At 44.6% G+C, this 19,110-nt stretch overlaps 2 protein-coding genes across 2 annotated transcripts; one reads left to right on the plus strand and one right to left on the minus strand.

Annotated features, from left to right (window-relative positions):
• Window positions 1-568: 568 nt before the first annotated feature.
• On the plus strand, window positions 569-3,418 carry LOC109735078 (flavonoid O-methyltransferase-like protein Os11g0303600). Its single transcript, XM_020294278.4, has 2 exons — window positions 569-1,410; window positions 2,860-3,418. Exons 1-2 carry the CDS (start codon window positions 625-627, stop codon window positions 3,154-3,156), a joined length of 1,083 nt encoding a protein of 360 aa, XP_020149867.1. The 5' UTR covers window positions 569-624; the 3' UTR covers window positions 3,157-3,418.
• Window positions 3,419-4,234: 816 nt separating this feature from the next.
• LOC120962635 (protein SMAX1-LIKE 3-like) lies at window positions 4,235-8,661 on the minus strand. The gene is made up of 3 exons (XM_040386338.2): window positions 7,974-8,661; window positions 6,412-6,559; window positions 4,235-6,307 (listed from the first exon to the last, which is right to left on the minus strand). Exons 1-3 carry the CDS (start codon window positions 8,120-8,122, stop codon window positions 5,540-5,542), a joined length of 1,065 nt encoding a protein of 354 aa, XP_040242272.1. The 5' UTR covers window positions 8,123-8,661; the 3' UTR covers window positions 4,235-5,539.
• Between the last annotated feature and the right edge of the window lie 10,449 nt (window positions 8,662-19,110).

The raw sequence follows: 19,110 nt of genomic DNA on the forward strand, positions 1-19,110 counted from the left end.
ACATTCTGAAAATATAACTCATGATGTATCCAATGATGTCTATTTGGTATTCTAAATGTACCTACTTTTGTTTATAAATATGGTCAAAGTTTGTAATGTTTGACTTTTACAAAAAATCTATAGGCACTACATTATGGAACGTAGGGAGTACTAGTTTGTTTGCAGACGCAAAAAAAAAAGAAAAAGAAAAAAAGACGCTCATCTTCCCTGCAAGAGACAGGTCCCGCTCTGCTCAGAGCCGTGTACGCAAGCATGGCCCACCTCGAGTTCCACGAGTAAAATTTTTAAATCCATATTAGTTGCTGTCGTAGGAGGTAGTTAGAAGTTAAGTAGACGCGTCCTTTAATTCCAACAGTCACGATCCCGGCCTGGTCGTATCATCTTCCCTGCAAGAAGCAGCTCCCGGTCCCGGCTGTGCTCCTACGAGGCGTGTACGCAAGACATGTCCACAAAAGCATGGCCCTCCACGGGTTCCACGAGCGAAATATTAAATCATGTTAGTTGCTGCATACGTAGTAGTACTAGCTAGCAGTAACACAAACGCATGCTATATAAATCCTCTTAGCCAGCCGAGCAATTTACACCCACTACACAGCCCTGAGACTGGAGAGTGATAGAGCAAGAATGGCAGCTCACATGACAGTCCCCAGCGACGCCCAGCTGATTAAGGCGCAGGCTGACCTGCAGCGCCACAGCCTCACCTACCTCACGTCCATGGCACTCAGGTGCGCCATCGAGCTCGGCATCCCGACGGCCATCCACCGCCTCGGCGGCACCGCGTCGTTGGCCGACCTGATGGCCGCGCTGTCCCTTCCGCCACCCAAGGCGCCGTTTCTCAGCCGCGTCCTGCGGCTGCTGGCCAAATCCGACGCACTGTCGTGCACCGAGGACGGGGTCTACAGCCTCACCCCGCTGTCCTACATCCTTGTGGACGGCGTGCTCATCGACGGCGAGGCCAGGCAGATCGCCTTCCCGCTGGCCGTCACCTCGCGGTACCACATGGAGTCAGGTTTAGGACTGGCCGACTGGTTCAAGAATGATCGTGCACTACCAGTGCCATCTCCGTTTGAGCATGTGCACGCGGCGGCGCCCTTCGACGAGAGCATGACGCTCCTCGATCCTGAGACCGACAAGCTGTTCTATGAGGCCTTGGCCGCCCATGACCATATGGGGATCGGCACGGTTGTACGGGAATGCCGTGGGCTGTTCAATGGTCTGGAGTCACTCACCGACTGCTGTGGTGGTGATGGGACGACCGCAAGGGCCATCGTCAAGGCCTTCCCGCATATCAAGTGCAATGTGTTGGACCTTCCAAAGGTGATCGAGAAAGTCCCAAGTGATGGTGTTGTTAACTATGTCGCTGGTGACCTCTTCCATACCGTCCCACCAGCTCAGGCCGTCATGCTCAAGGTACGACGATATATATGGCCTTCTCTCCATTTAATGTTCTAATATATATTTTTCTTCTACGTACAGAGGAATTTTGGGATATAACCAAACTAATATAGACCGTTAATTCTTCGTGATCCAACTGCTAGCCACTTGTAGACAGTATTGCCTGTTAATAGGTACACAAGATTTTTTTTTTCTTCCAAAAGTCAAACTTAGCAAAATTTGACCAATTTCTAGAAAAATAATCTATATCTACAATACCAAACACTTACAATATAAAAATATATCTCATGACATATCTTTCTTAGTGGGGTATCTCATGACGTATCTAATGATGTATATATTGTATTCTAAATATAGACATTTTCATATATAAACTAGGTCAAAATTTGCAAAGTTTGACTTTGAAAAAAAATCTATAGACACTACATTATCGAACAAAGGCGGTAATAGCTATGTCCTTGACTAAAAAAATACAATATAGACTTATTTATAAGTAAACTGTGTCATCATAAGCACAAAGTGACTATTTTTTCCATGCATGTTAAGTTTTTTTTTTACTTTGGTGCTATATCCCGCAAGTACAAAGTTTGATTTTGACTACAAGTCGGTACGAACAATTATCATTTCAAAAATGCTGAGCGATTTTGGTAAGTGATATACCAACACATAGGCTAGATATATCTTACTTTGGGATGTGGTACAAATTTATTTTCTTAATTATGAATCATCCTAAAATGATCTAAATAGGCAAAATGTTTAATTCCTCGCAATCTTATTAAGTGATGCACCTATTTCCATGTATACGACTATACATGTAGTGATCGATCTCTCTACTATGGCATGATCTTATTTTAGAAAAGAAAGCCTAACATTTTAAGGTGCATACAAAATAGTAGTGGTATCCTTGTGCTCTGTACTAGTGAAATTCATGCAATTCGTGTGATTCGAAATTATGTGTTATGGATACATATGGTATTAACCAAGTGAAGAAGAAAATGGTACTCCCCCATTTCTAAATATTTTTTAGATATTTCAGTATGGACTCTAAAATATTTCTACATACATCCGCATGTAGCTCATACTGAAATCTCTGAAAGGACTTATATTTAGAAACGGAGGGAGTAATTTAGTTCATTGGAGCCTTCCTTTTTCTAACAAACAACGAACAGCTTGCCATAATTAGACATTTTTATACACAAACTTACCCTTTGCCAACGAAGGACTGTAATTAATATTCTTCTTGCCTCTAAGGAGGTAAGTGGGAGCACCTTAAAATTGCTCTTCCATATAACATACCACATAGCACAGAGGGAACTGAGAGTTTGGATTGAACCAATTATTTCATGTTTCGGTATTGGTTTTTTGTAGGACTACCAACACCTATGCATAATTACATTATGTTGATAACTTCTGCGTCCCTGATTATCCATTGCTTAAACAATATAGATTTTTTTTCCATTCCAGCTTGTTCTACACTTCTGGAGCGACGAGGATTGCATCAAGATCCTCGCTCAATGCAAGAAGGCCATACCTTCCCGAGAAATGGGAGGAAAAGTGATCATCATAGACATAGTGCTTGGATCTTCTCTAGAGACAATAACTGAAACCGAACTGCTGATGGACATGCTGATGTTCATATGTACCAGAGGACGGCAACGGGATGAAAAGGAGTGGAGCACGATCTTTACGAAAGCAGGGTTTAGCAACTATAAGATTGTCAAGAAACTTGGCCATCGAGGTGTCATCGAGGTCTATCCATAAGGTTGGTGCAGATGCCCATCTGGTGTGTGTTCTATATGAATAGTAGTGTGAAATAAGAAATAAATAAGTACAGTGCCTTACTCGTCAATGGAAAATGCAACAAATTCTTAAGTAGACGAAGTGGTAAGGGGCCGGTCGCTTGAGAACTGTATGCACGTAACCACTCATATGTATGTATGTATGTATGTATGTATGTATATGGCATGTTTGTATGTTCCAATAATTTAAGATGTTAAGCCTTGTTGTTTTGGTATGTGTATAACTTTATTTTTGAATAGTTTAGTGGGCAAGTATTTGTGTATGTTCATCATGCTAAAGCTAGCATTTTCTTAAGAATAGCTACATATCTGTTGTGTCTTGGGAAAGGAGATAAGTCATTTTTTTTTCATATGCCTCCACCAGCACCGCCCTCCTTGTCGGTTCTCCAATTTTCTCTATGGTTCCTTCGCTTGTAGTTGCACTCTTCAGTGAATAGATTTGCAATAGGAAGATTTTCACAATAATGACACTAGTGTCAAGAAATAGACATCGCTGGAGGTGACAACGACAAGAAAAGAAGACAGGCCTAGTAAAATAGAAGAAATCTGGAAGTTCAATCAATGGTCGTAGAACCGAGGAAGATGGAAAACACACATTCCGACAAGGCTAGAGTTTTCCGTAGCATGCAGATGGTTCATATCTACAATGACTTGGGAGTGCCAACCCTCCCTGCCGGCACTCCTCAACACCCCCTCCTCGCAGTCATCTAGAAACACCCTTGCGGCGGCAGCAGCAGGGCATCTACCTTTGCTTGCAGACGGTGGTATTTGCGCATGGAAGAGGTTGATCGGGTGTCCGTTGGGTGGCCCATCAGCATGACGTGGATCTGGCTGGTGGCCAACACGTGGACCTAGTGGAAAATGTGATGCATCGAGGCATGTGGCTCCTCCCAGGTGTACCAGGGGAAACTGTATCTCACGCTTGGTGTTCGGGACGCGTATATCCGACACCGCTATGGGTGCATATGCAGTGGCAGTTCTGTACATAGATTATTACTGGGAGTCGACAAGTTGCCCCAGGATCCTCCCTCTCTCTCCTCTGAGCCGCCTTGCCGGCTAGTGGGGAGGGGGGGAGGAGGCATCGTTACGTAGATAGTAGTATCCTATATATCTAGGAGAATGATCACCACTACTCTATTTATCTTGACATGCAACATATCTACATCATCAAGTATGTCCAACATGCAATAAACGCTTCTCACTACCTCTTCATGTGCATGCAACCTACCATAAATAACCATTTTTCATGCACTCTCAAGCATGCACATCATCCTACATTTCTTTTCGCTATGTGTACATGTGTTGACGTCGTCCGATCATCCAGACGTCCGACAAGAGTCCCTTACCAACCATTTGGTTAGACTTCACTTGTTGTTAATGTGATCATTCGATTCGGAAAGCCCAACCGACCGTCTTCCCTAATTCTCATGCCTTTCATGTCCATGTCTCCTTTTTTCCCCATAGAATTCCTTACTTCTTCATTGCCCATGCCAAGCTATCGTCTAGACTAGTTGAACATTTAGCTACTGCATGCGGTTGGCTCCTTGGAATTTCCCTGTGCTGCTCACTCACTATGCTCAAGTCTGCACCATGCACATGGCCCTCAACAGCCGCCTGAGTGCACGCCGGCCTATCGATCGACCTCAACTTCTCTTCATCTGGTCCACAACGTACGAAGATACAACAAGACAATAGTGTGTATGCTTTATCCCGGTCATTCCTCTATGTATGTTGTTGACTATAGAAAACAATCAAACCGTGTGATTGGTTTTCTTTCATGCAAACCAGCTTTGATAGATTACAAACAGAAAACCAAGTCAACAAATAGAAAACCAAGTCATGTGCACTATTTTGGTTGCAGGATTTGGCCATGTCCCAAGGTTTATGTATCCTCTATTGTAGAAAAATCGGCCCAGAGCAATTTAAAGGCATGCTTTACCACCATTAATGTTGTAAAAACTATGTGCTAATAATAGCACTTGCTATTATATCTCTATGATCACTCTTACATGTTATTTCATAAGCAACTACCTGATGATTCTTATTTAAAATTTTGATTTAGTATAAAGTTTATATTAGTCTTAATATAGTTATTATTAGTGGTAGACGTGGACTTCTCATGTGGGAGACTGACATTAGCATGGGAAGAAGCCGCTGGTGCAGGCGAGCCTGGTGGCTGGTGGTAGCTTCCTGTTGTCCATGGTGCTCCTGAGGTCGGACCTGACGGAGTATCTGTTGGCACCCCTATAAATATGGTACTTGGTCTGACACTCTGACTAATACCAGCCGCGTCCATTTTCAAAATGGTTGAAAACACCTGGAATGGTTTGAAAGAATATCCTCTGCTAATTGAAAAGGAAAACACCATCGACCACACTTATGACCCCCTCATCATGAGCCAAACTGTCTTCCTCCTCTTCCCCGTCCACTGCACAAATGTTCAGATCCCAGTAAAGACCACGACGTGGTCTCACTTCCATGTCCGCGTTGTTACGTCGTCGCTTCACCCGTTGGGAGGAAGCGGAAGCCACAGACCTCGAGTCACACACGTCGGAGCTCAGCACCACGATGGCATCCTCCAAACCAACCATGTCATCGTTGTATCCCCTCGCTATTGTTCCTCCCGCGATAGCATTCTTGATGCGCATTTCCGAATCGCCATCCAGTCGGTTGACGCCATCGATCAATATGACGCGGTGAGGGTTCTCCACAATCGCTTCAAACAGCCTCGCCCTGACGTCACCACCATTGCCCTCGCCGTCGATGTCCGGTGATCTCTGCCTCTTGAGGGCAAGTTTGCCGGTTTGTGCGGGGATGTCGGGGTTACCCTGAACCTGCAAGGTGGTGAACTCGGCGTAGGAGCCAAACACGAGCCTCGCGAGCTCGCGAGCAACCGCCGTCTTGCCCCCACTGTCCCTTCCTCGGAAGAGCAGCCAGGTCGTCGGCCATACGCCCGCCCTCCGCCTTGTCACGCCGGACCGGCATCGAAGCACTGTGCTCGATATGCCGGGAATGATGTTCGCGTGCCGTGGAACGCGCAGCTCGAGCGCGCCACACAGGATCTTGAGATTTTGCGCGGTGAGCTCCGTGAACTTCGGACGGCAGGAAGCAGACTGCATGTGTCACGTGTCATGGATAATCAAATCGCGAGTTTTTGACTTCATGCGTGCATGATACATTAGACACATGTATCTATCTGAAAATGTGTTATACGTACGTTTGCTTGAAGACTGGCGCCGCAGTACGTTGTACTGGTGTATTTTGTACATTTGTAGCGGTGGAGCCAGGGAGGCAGGATCACCTCGGTGCCGCATAAGAAAGCCGGCTGCGCTGTTCCTGATTTTGCTTTGCTAGCTTGACATTCACTGCAAGAAAGCAGGCAAATTAGTCTATTTCTCAGCCCTAATTATGTTCCATACATACGCATGCATCTACATTGGCCAAATGGGAGATTGTTGCCTTGTTAGAAACTAGATTTACTTCCAGCACAGACTAGGATATTCGAGATGGATAAGGTTTGGTTGGTCCCGGTTCCACAGACACCCTCTATCGACTTCGAATATGAACATATATGAAAATACTAATAATGGTGAAGTGAAAATAGTACTATCATAAATATATTTTGCAAAAAAAAGACCATACTTTCTTACCAACATAGTAAACGCATACAATGTTACATTCAAAGATACACAGACCATGTCAGTATCTAAAACAACAACAATTTATGGAGTGGTTTTTTACAAGGAAAATGACTTCTATTATTATGTAAGTAAACTAGTGCAAATTATCCCCACAAAAAAAGCTAGTGCAGATTAACTCTAGGACAAAACAAAAGAGAATAACTCAAGTCATAGGGACCTTCTTCCTCGACGGTTTTTTAATTCACCAGCTAGGCAAAACTAGTATTTCATCTTCAAACCGTTGCTAAACTAGAGGAAGAATGAAATACCCGTAGGCATGTGGGCTCCTAATCCCAAAGAAGTTGGCATATGACAACACGAAGATTGTGTAAAAGGTTCACTATGAGAAGCATGATCGACAGGACAGAATAGTGCATCATGCAAGGAAAACTGCATAGATGAAAATATAGTGCCATCCCTCCCGGTGGTCGGACAAAGAGGCCATCATCTGTAGTAGTCGATGAAGAGAGCCCTTGTTACATTTCTAACACTAGAACTGCATGATAACACTCTCATCATCCATGACTCCATGTAGTGACACCTTACACAATTAATGCCAACGAGTGAAACAAAATGTTAGAGAACCATTATTATAACCGCGTGAATCCATAGTGTGATATTTCAAGTAGCTCACTAGTTGAACTATTAGGCTGGTTTGCAAAAGGTAAACTTTCCTTCCAAGACGTTTGTTGTGTTTCCAAGCGTGTGCCTTGTAATAGTGAGGGCCCGGACTATTAATAGTCTCTTCGCCCGGAATTATTTGTCGCAGAAATGGATGTATCGAGATGTATTTTAGTTCTAAATACATGTATCTATTTTTTATTCATTTATGTGACAAGTAATTCGGGGCGGAGGGAGTAATTTGAAAACACTGAAACCCTATGTTTCTAAAGATCCATCTATACACAGACCGAGCGGATCATGTTCAAACACATAGGTTCCTCAGGGTCAAGGAAGCGGATCCGGGAGAGGTTGCCACTCTTTCCCTTGCGGAACCACGCGCGATGCCTATGCTATCATTTGTGCCAGTCAGGAAGAAGAAAAAAGTCAATCATAGACGTTCATGCATGCCACACTCTGGAGCTAGTAGGCTACGTACCTTCCGTCCGGGACGACGTGGGCGACGACCGATGGCTGGAGTTTCGGGACGTCGCAACTTGCCCTAATCGGCTGCTCCCACGAGACGGCGGCGCCTACCATGGTGGCCCCGACCTGGGACTGGGAGCTCCAGAAGCCGGCCGCGCGCATGACGCGGTCGACGCTCGGGTCGTTGAGGATGGAGAGGACAAGCTGCTCGCGGCTCGCCGACCACGACGCCCCTGCGCCCCCGGTGCGCCTGCGCCCGCTTCAGCGCGGCCACGAACGCGTTCGAGGGCGCCGGCTCCACGCGGTCGCCACCGTGGTGGATCACCGATGCTGGCCTGGCCAGGGGGAGGCGGCCGAGCGCCATGTCTAGGCGGAGGCCGAGCGCGTTGTGCTGCTGCAGGGGGTGGGACTGGGACCTGGCGCAGGCGGCGTGGAGGATGGCTGCCGCTGCCGGGGACGCCGAGAGCATGGCGCTGGCGATGTGGAGCGGGGTCACCTGCGCGTGCCCCCGCAGCCTCGCCAGGCTGACCGCCTGCCGGACCACGGCCGCCGCCTCCTCCCCCAGCGCGTGCTCCTGCCCGCCGGTGATCCGCATGCTAGACCGATCGTCCCACGCGCGCTAGCTAGCTACTCCTACGTACTTTTGGGTGTGGTAGACCGTAGACATACCCACACGCCGAGATTTATGCAGGTATGAGGCCGTGATCGAACTATGTCGTGGTTTTCTTGATGCATTATTCGGTTACGTACTTAGGATAGATCTGAGGACCCGCAAATCTTTTGTGGTCACTAGTCCCGGCACAAGATCGACCGTACATCATCCTCATCCATGTACATGCAGAGTCATGGCAGAAGGGTGCAGGGCCCATATATATAGAAATATATCTGTGCCTATTTTTATCCATGCGGATGTGGTAATCGGCAGTACTCATGGTGGACACGACCTAGTGATTATTGCCGAACATACGAAGGACAACAGCTATAATTTTCTGGATTATTACTAAGAGCATCTCCAATAGGCGCTCAAAAACAGCTCCGCGCGCTAAAATTCAGGTGTTTTGGACGCCGGACAGCTCCTCGAGAAGCTGTAAAACAGTGCGCGCGCCAAAAAGGGTTGGGGCCGCGCGAAAAAACGCTATCGCATGCTGCAAATTTGAGGTGCCGGATTGCGCACGCTTCACAATTTACACTGCGTGTTTTTTTGGGCGCGTGTTTTTTGGCATCTGATAAAGCAATGTTGGGCCCGGCGCGCTAAAAGTGCTACAATGACGCGCTAAAACTATTTTAAGACGTGAAACTTTTGTACGCCTGTTGGAGATGCTCTAAAGTGTTTTTTTTTTCAGATGGGAATATATGAATTGGAACTCTATCAACTTTTTCTCTGATTGCAGGACTTTGATAGAAGTGGTGAAGGCGAAGGACCTAATACGACATCCAGGACATTGGAACTTACGGCCTACTTTTGCTGATTAGTTCTTACAGGATCGAGCACATTCCAAGGATCAAGAATCTTATAGCGCATAATCTTGCAAAGAAGGCTTTCTCTAGTAGATCAAGAATCTTATAGCTGGAGCTTTCTTTGCAGGACAGGTTTAAGGTGTAACTCTAAAATGGCTTTTGAAGCTATCTCTTTTCCTAGGGAAACTTGATCTCTGTACATTGCCTTGGTTGCTAATAATAAAACGTGAAGCCCTCTTTTGAGGGTTGTTGTTTGCTCTCCAAAAAAAAGTCTCGCATGGGAACTGACGTCGTCAATATAAGTACCAAATCCTATGTATAATGTTTACAAATTTTATCGATGAAGAATCTAAATATATATTTTTATAACATACAACACATTTTCTACTAGTCAAATCACAGATCTAAAACTCCATGCCCGACCCTCCGGAGGGAGTAGTATACTCCCTTCGTTTCATCTGGCGTTGCATCAATGAGTAAGACACACCTTTCTAGAATCAAGTTTGGCCAATAAAATGTGGGCTCTATGCGAGAAAAGTAGTAAACTTGTATACGGAAAAGGTTTTCAATGGTATAACTTTGCTGTCCGACGTATTTGTCGAAGGGTTCTCGCCAGGGGTTCCTTTGCGATGTTATGTTCCATATGTCATGGGCTTGAAGTTGTTGCGTCTGGGTAGTGTCTAACGGTTCACCTTTGCGGGCGCGTGATTATATGCTTTGGGAGTAGTTCACATGTGGACATGTTTATAACGGTTTTCATGCGTTTTATGTTAATTAACTTAGAAATTCTATATGCAGACTAAAAAAAACGGAGGGAGTATAAGGGACGAGGCAAATCATTGAAATGAAGTGAGAGTTTGTAGGACAAAGCAATATTGTGTGTGCATGTGCATGTATCATTGTGTGAAGAATGAAGTACCCTTATGGTTTCAAGGTTAGCCCCTCAGCACTAAAACTAGTTACTTAATACCCTGAGTTTATAAAAACATAATAAATCATCCCCGAAGTGACCCGGAAGTGGTTTTGAGAACCTTTTCACAAATACTCTCTCCCTTTTGGTTTAAAGAGCATATGTCAAAATTTTCAAATTTAGATTATATTAGTCCCATGTTAGGTCTCATTTAGTTGTGTTTTGAGTCCCACACCATATTTAATCCATTGAGATGAGAGGGAGAATTAGAGGCCACACATGCACTCTTATTTTAAATGTACATGCAAATCCAATAATGAACAAGAAGGAGGATGACGCACTTACAGCTTCGGGAGTCGAACATGTGGGACATATTTCATTAGACAGTTTTGAACCTGCGAAAGTCGTGTCCTCCACTCACCATCTACCTTGATTGTTGAGAACTTTAAGATGAACCCTTTAAACCTGAAAAGAGGGATTATCTTAGTGTCCCCATGCAGTATATCTTAAGCTATATATCTAATAGCATGAAATAAATGTTTAGATATAGCAGTCCCATTCACCCGCAAAAAAAAGAAAAGATATAGCAGTCCCAGTGCACTATATCTTACTAGTGTTGTATCTAAAAGCAAGACTATGCATGTCAACGATATGCATGTTCGAATCTGAAGTACAGCAGTCCATCTTCATTTTTCAAACCTAACACATGTGCAATATAAATTCTGAAACCAGAAAAGCTTGTTAACTCTGTGGAATAGATTTACTCTACTGCCTAGAATCAACGGCAGGCAGCATGCTGCGGCAGCTTTTAATCCTGCACTGCTCCGTATGCACACACACACAATATCAATCTGATGTTCACCGGCAGTGTGGCAGCAGCAACGTCAGAGCACAGTGCCGTATCCAGGCCAGCTAAACATATCCTGATCTAACATTAGTTCCTCCTCTATTAAATGGTCTGACTGGCGGCACTTATTCAAAAGACAGCCAACGGTAGTAAAGGCATGCAGGTGGAGTCATTTACGCCAAATATTTTCTGATCTTGGCTCGCAGCGTTGCACTTGCAACCAGCCCCATCCTCCATTGCCAGAGACAATCTTGAAAGTGTACCTTCAGCCAATCTTTACTCTCTCCTGCTGTAGAGATTTTTTTTTTTTGAGACAACCTCTTGCAGTAGAGATGGTTGCCCCAGCCCACAACTGACACCACCGTCCAATGGAGCTAGTTGAAGTGCTGAGCCCAAATGATCGAGCAGCAGCTGTAGTAGCGCTGCGACTGGCTACTCACTGGAGCATTTACAAGACAGTTAATATTGGACCAATGTTCTCCCCATTAATAAGTTGCATGCCACCCTAAAAAAAATTGCATGCCGTATCAAATTTTTTTACAACAGGGAGGGGTCCTGAACGACCTAGAAACTGGCATGACGAATAAAAGCCATTATATCGCAGCAAGTAACTGAAACACGACATTTTTAAAAAATATTGATAAATATTTGAATTTTATGAACATTTTTCTAAAAAAAACTTGAAAAGGAAAATGAACCAAAGGAAATCGGTAAAAAGAACAATAGGAGAAAGAAAAGGGAAAAACTCTCTCACACACGCTAACACGCGGACCCCAACCAAAAATAAGACTTATTTAAAAAAAATTGTTAAGCCCCAGGACCCACATGTCACTGGCACAAATTAATAGTTTTAATTAGCAATGGCACAAATAACAGTTGCTTAGCCTAACCAGGCATTTATTTACGTCATTATTCCTGTCAAAAATATATTTTACCTATCAGTGGCCGAATGCTGGCACCCGCGCGCGAAGGCACGACGGCGATGTAGGGGAAGATGATTGAGCGGTCAAGGGGCTGCGAGAACAGGCTTGCGACGATGCCGGCGCGAAGCTGCACTGGCCTGGGGTGGTTGGGTTCAGCGGGGCTTTCAGAGACCACGACAACGGTGAGCGGCGGCGCTAGGCAGGGAGAAGCTACGGGCACGACAAGGTCTAGGAAAAAAGGGGAAACGTCCTACGGCTCGCCGAGAGACGTGATTCAGGACCATGGTTCAGCCGAACCTATAGTCTATGCCGTACGATTTAACATCCTACTACATGTGAATCTGTGACATGCATGCCAACTGCATTTTTTAATCAACCATGCATGGATTCTCATGAATAGACATGCATGCCAACTGCATTTTTTAATCAACCATGCATGGATCCTCATGAATAGTGTCTAGAAATCAATGGCGTCGAGCGTAGGTTCGGCTGAACCATGGTTCCGTAAAACATTTTCGACGGCTCGCCAGGAACTCGAGTATGCTCTCAGAAGAAGCTGGGGTAGCACATCAGAGGAGATCGGGCGATGAGCGCCGCCGGTCGTCGGAGGTCTTTGCCATCGATTCTGGCGTGCCCCTCTCCAATTCCTAGCGGCAAGGGGCCCTCCTCGAGCCCCTTATTCCTTCACGCTCGTCAATTTTGTGCTTGGACGTCCCCTGTGAGCTCCCCGCGACGACCATCTCCGTGCGCGTGATGGATCTGGGGGCTTCTTGCGTGCCGAACTAGGGCCAATCGACGCGTGACGGAATGATGGTGAGCTCACTGGGGCCACGCCGGCGAGCCTGGCACCGCCACTTGTTGCTGGCCGCTTCAAGTTCCTTGTACACACCGGAGTTGAGAGAGAGAGAGACAGGGAGGGAAGAGAGAGAATATTTATTTTTTATTTTTTCTTCAAGTGGGTCCTGCATGTAAGTGACACATGCATAGAGGTGCAAAAATGTCCAAATAACGTCTCCTAAACGGTCAAAGGTGGATGAAAACGGCACGGAAGAGCATTTCTGTAAGGGCACCAAACGGTAGAGGGGCAAATTTGAGCATGCTTCGAAATTAGGGGTAAATCTGAATAATGGGTTCGAGTTAGGGGCACAAATGTAAAAGCTCTTTTTTTAACGCCGACCCACCGGCGCGAACACATCTGTTTTTTAACGCGTGAAGGAGCGAGTTTGCAAGGATTAGAACTCATGACTTTGCAGTCCTGGCGCGAGCTGCTAACCCCTCGACCTGACGGCTATCGATGATCATGGGAAGCGTGAAATATATAAGAACACATAACAGTGTTCAAATTCAAAAAATAATTAGAAACATTTCTTGAAAATCGTGAACGATTTTGAAATGCCTCAATATTTTTTGGACACGCAAATAATTTTTGAACAAAAATTCCAAACTTTTTTAAATTCCCAAATATTTGCTGTATTGCCAACAAATTTTGAAAACATGAACATATTTTGAATTCCTGAACAAATTTAAAAAAAATTAACATTTTTCTAAATTCCCAAACATTTTTGGATTTGTTAACAAAATTTTAAAATGTGAATTTTTTTTCTGAATTGTGAACATTTTGTTGAAAAGAAGCAAACAATTTTCGAAATAATAATATTTTTTGAATTACTAATCATTTTTGAAAGTATCCGAACGAAATCTGGAAACAGGAACGATTGTGAAATTTTGAACTAATTTTGAAAATGCGAACATTTTTTAAATTTCTGATATTTTTTGAGAAAATAAAACTAGACTTGGCAAAAAGATACGGGAAAGAAAAAGAAAAAAGCAAAAGAAAAATGGAAACAGAAAAAAGTGACAACGGGACGGGCCTGTCGTGGGTGCCCCTACGCGAAGCACCGACTACCTGATCTTTGAAAAAATACTGTAAAATATGATAATTGGTCTGACTAATACCTGCCGTCCATTTTCCAAACCGTTGAAACTACCTGGAATGGTTTGAAAGAACATCCTCTGCTAATTGAAAAGGAAAACACCATCCACCACATTCTGGCTGGTCATAGTGGGGAGTAACTTAGACTAGTAACATGCATATGTTACTAGTTTATGTTACTACCTCTATAGTGCATAGTATCATAGATTAGTATCATAGATGGTCTCATTTATTGTCATGCATGACACATAGTAGCATTACATGTATTATGTTACGGTATCTACCTACACTAGTAGAAAAAGGGGCTTTCGTTCGGGCCTGGCCAGCCCATTAGTCCCGGTTCTGCCACCAACCGGGACCAATGGAGGCATTTGTCCCGGTTCGTGAGCCCAGGGGGCCGGCCGGGGCCTCGTGCGCATTGGTCCCGGTTCGTCTGGGCCCATTTGTCCCGGTTCTTGGCACGAACCGCGACCAATGGGCCTCGCTCCTGGCCCACAACCATTGGTCCCGGTTCGTGGCAGGAACCGGGACAGAAGGACGGCCTTTAGACCCGGTTCCAGCCACGAACCGGGACAAATGAGTTGCCTATATATACCCCATCGCCCGCGAGCAGAGCACTCCACAATGCTCTGTTTTTTGCTGGCCAGCGAGGGGGAGGGCATTGGGTGCTCTAGCTCACCTCCTATGCACATGAGGTGTTCGATGAAATGCCCGAGCCACATTAGTTAAGCTTTCTCCTCTCGAAGCTCGACCTCCGAGCTCCATTTTTCCGAGATTTGTCTAGGTTTAGCGGTCCGTCACGACCGTCCTCGTCTTCACCGCCGTCGATCGCCCGCGCCGATCTCGTCGCCGGCACCACCGTGGTGAGCCTCTTGTTCTTATCTTCTTCCTGAAAGAAAAAAATCTTACTTTAGATAGATACTTGTCTAATTTTCTTACTTTTGACACACATAATTATATATAATGCACGCAGATGAACCGGCAATGGATGTACGGTGACAGACACACCTCTGAGTACATTAAGGGCGTGCATAATTTTCTCGAAGTGGCTGAGGCAAACAAGCAGAATGGTTTTATGTGTTGTCCATGCCCTAATTGTTGGAATACGAGGTCTTACTCTGACAAGAAAATCCTTCACACCCACCTGCTTTATAAGGGTTTCATGCCACACTATAATGTTTGGACGAAGCACGGAGAAATAAGGGTTATGATGGAAGACAACGAAGAAGAGGAGGACGATGACAACTATGTGCCCCCTGAATACGGTGATGCTGCAACGGGGGAAGCTGAAGATCAAGAGGAAGCTGAAGATCCAGAGGAACCAGACGATGTGCCTGATGATGATCTCCGCCGGGTCATTGTTGATTCAAGGGAAAAGTGCGAAAGTGAAAAGGAGAAGCTGAAGTTCGATCGCATGTTAGAGGATCACAAAAAAGGGTTGTACCCCAATTCGAAGATGGCAACACAAAGCTCGGTACCGTACTGGAATTGCTGCAGTGGAAGGCAGCGAATGCTGTGCCTGACAAAGGATTTGAGAAGCTACTGAAAATATTGAAGAAGAAGCTTCCAAAGGATAACGAATTGCCCGACAGTACGTACGCAACAAAGAAGGTCGTATGCCCTCTAGGATTGGAGGTGGAGAAGATACATGCATGCCCTAATGACTGCATCCTCTACCACGGTGCGTACAAGGATTTGAACGCATGCCCGGTATGCGGTGCATTGTGGTATAAGATCAGACGAGATGACCCTGGTGATGTTGAGGGCGAGCCCCGCAGGAAGAGGGTTCCTGCGAAGGTGATGTGGTATACTCCTATAATACCACGGTTGAAAGACTGTTCAGAAACAAAGAGCATGCCAAGTTGATGCGATGACACAGTGAGGACCGTAAGAAAGACGGGAAGTTGAGAGCACCCGCTGACGGGTCGCAGTGGAGAAAAATCGAGAGAAAGTTCTGGGCTGAGTTTGCAAGTGACCCAAGGAACGTATGGTTTGCTTTAAGCGCGGATGGCATTAATCCTTTCGGGGAGCAGAGCAGCAATCACAGCACCTGGCCCGTGACTCTATGTATGTATAACCTTCCTCCTTGGATGTGCATGAAGCGGAAGTTCATTATGATGCCAATTCTCATCCAACGCCCTAAGCAACCCGGCAACGACATTGATGTGTACTTAAGGCCATTAGTTGAAGAACTCTTACAGCTGTGGAATGGAACAGGTGTACGTGCGTGGGATGAGCACATGGGGAAGAATTTGACCTAAAGGCGTTGCTGTTCGTGGCCATCAATGATTGGCCCGCTCTCAGTAACCTTTCAGGACAGACAAACAAGGGATACCACGCATGCACGCACTGTTTAGCTGACACCGAAAGTATATACATGGACGATGCAGGAAGAATGTGTACCTGGGCCATCGTCGATTTCTCCCAACCAACCATCAATGTTGAAAGAAAGGCAAGCATTTCAAAGGCGAGGCAGATCACCGGAAGAAGCCCGCCTTGTGTACCGGTGATCACGTACTTGCTATGGTCTCTCATTTACACGTAATATTTGGAAAAGGTCCCGGTGGACTAGCTGTTCCGAATGACACTGAGGGACGTGCACCCATGTGGAAGAAGAAATCTATATTTTGGGACCTACCCTACTAGAAAGAGCTAGAGGTACGCTCTTCAATCGACGTGATGCACGTGACGAAGAACCTTTGCGTGAACCTGTTAGGCTTCTTGGACGTGTATGGGAAGACAAAAGATACACCTGAGGCACGGGAGGACCTGCAACGTTTGCACGAAAAAGACGGCATGCCTCCAAAGTAGTATGAAGGTCCTGCCAGCTACGCTCTTACCAAAGAAGAGAAGGAAATCTTTTTTGAATGCCTGCTCAGTATGAAGGTCCTGACTGGCTTATCGTCGAATATAAAGGGAATAATAAATATTCCAGCGAAAAAGTTCCAGAACCTAAAGTCTCATGACTGCCACGTGATTATGACGCAACTGCTTCCGGTTGCATTGAGGGGGCTTCTACCGAAAAACGTCCGATTAGCCATTGTGAAGCTATGTGCATTCCTCAATGCAATCTCTCAGAAGGTGATCAATCCAGAAATCATACCAAGGCTAAGAAGTGATGTGGCGCAATGTCTTGTCAATTTCGAGCTGGTGTTCCCACCATCCTTCTTCAATATCATGACGCACGTCCTAGTTCATCTAGTTGACGAGATTGTCATTCTGGGCCCCGTATTTCTACACAATATGTTCCCCTTTGAGAGGTTCATGGGAGTCCTAAAGAAATATGTCCGTAACCGTGCTAGGCCAGAAGGAAGCATCTCCATGGGCCATCAAACAGAGGATGTCATTGGGTTTTGTGTTGACTTCATTCCTGGCCTTAAGAAGATAGGTCTCCCTAAATCGCGGTATGATGGGAGACTGACTAGAAAAGGCACACTAGGAGCGGACTCAAAATAATATGCAGGGACGGGCATTCTTGGTCTCAAGCACACTACACAGTTCTACAGAACTCTACCTTGGTGACCCCGTATGCCGATGAACACAAGAACAGTCTGCGCTCCAAACACCCGGAGCAGTGTGACGACTGGATTACATGTGAACACAGCAGGACTTTCAGCAGTTGGTTGGAAACACGTCTCAGAGGTGACACCACTATTTGTGATGAGTTGTACTCGTTGTACAGGGGACCATCTTCGACTGTATTGACTTATAAAGGATACGAGATAAATGAGAATACATTTTACACGATCGCCCAAGATCAAAAGAGCACCAACCAAAACAGCGGTGTCCGCTTTGATGCAACAACCGAGAGGGGAAATGACACATATTATGGTTACATAATGGACATATGGGAACTTGACTACGGACATGATTTTAAGGTCCCTTTGTTTGAGTGCAAATGGGTCAATCTGTCAGGAGGCGGGGTACAGGTAGACCCACAGTACGGAATGACAACAGTGGATCTGAACAATCTTGGGTACACTGACGAACCGTACGTCCTAGCCAATGATGTGGCACAGGTTATCTATGTGAAGGACATGTCTACCAGACCGAGAAAAAGAAAAGATAAGGAAGCGAATATATCATACGATGAGCCAAAGCGCCACATAGTTCTTTCAGGAAAAAAGGACATTGTGGGAGTGGAGGGCAAGACAGATATGTCTGAACATTATGAAAAGTTTCATGAAATTTCTCCCTTCAAAGTCAAGGCTGACCCAAGCATCCTGATAAACGATGAAGATTATCCATGGTTACGGTGCAATAAGCAAAGCACACAAGCGAAAAAAGTGAAGACTTTCTCTCCACAACTATTATGATGATACCATGCCAACTTTCAACCTTTTTGTAGTTCATTTGAAATGCCTGTTGTAACAGAAGAGTTTCCGTATGAAATCCTGATACTTCGAAACAGATTGTCCGTTTTATACACGAAGTGCATCCAGTATTTGCCGTAACCCTCTCTACTTTCTTGCACATGCTATGTGGGTGAAATGATGATACCATGCCAACTTTCAACCTTTTCAGAGTTCATTTCTAGTGCTTTTCAATTTCAGGGTCTTATAGCTCAAAATAAACAGTAAATGCATGGAAAATAACAAATATCCTAAAAAATAAATAAGTAATTAGAAACAGAATAAAATAAACTTTAATAAAATATATAAGTAGAAACAAAATAAAATAAACTTTAATAACATAAATAAAATTTATGAAACTAAAATTATCAACGTATTTTCTGTTCAAAAGATTATAAGCAACCTCTATTACTGAAACTAAAATTATATAAAATTTATGCAACTAAAATTATCAAAGTTTTTTCTGTTCAAAATATTAAAAGCAAAAAGAATTTTCATAAAGAACTTTTTTGTTAGAAACTTTAATAGCAAAAAGAATTATCTAAAATAAAATAAATAAGTAATTAGAAACAAAATAAAATAAAATAAATAAGTATTTTGTTGTACGTAGAAACAAAATAAAATAAATAAAGCAAAAAACAAAAGAAATAATCTGGGAAAAAATAAAAAACGCCACCTACTGGGCCACCACGGCCTGAATACGACTAGAAACCCACCCATGGGCCAG

Source organism: Aegilops tauschii, chromosome 4 (assembly GCF_002575655.3).
Source record: "Aegilops tauschii subsp. strangulata cultivar AL8/78 chromosome 4, Aet v6.0, whole genome shotgun sequence".
Classification (NCBI taxonomy): Eukaryota; Viridiplantae; Streptophyta; class Magnoliopsida; order Poales; family Poaceae; genus Aegilops; species Aegilops tauschii.

Coding starts and splice junctions, on each gene's coding strand:
- LOC109735078 (XM_020294278.4), top strand. CDS start 625: ATGGCAGCTCACATGACAGTCCCCAGCGACGCCCAGCTGATTAAGGCG. Junction 1,411..2,859: donor CTCAGGCCGTCATGCTCAAG/GTACGACGATAT, acceptor TTTCCATTCCAG/CTTGTTCTACACTTCTGGAG.
- LOC120962635 (XM_040386338.2), bottom strand. CDS start 8,122: ATGCGCGCGGCCGGCTTCTGGAGCTCCCAGTCCCAGGTCGGGGCCACC. Junction 6,560..7,973: donor CACGTCGTCCCGGACGGAAG/GTACGTAGCCTA, acceptor GCTTTCTTGCAG/TGAATGTCAAGCTAGCAAAG. Junction 6,308..6,411: donor GCGCCAGTCTTCAAGCAAAC/GTACGTATAACA, acceptor TGACACATGCAG/TCTGCTTCCTGCCGTCCGAA.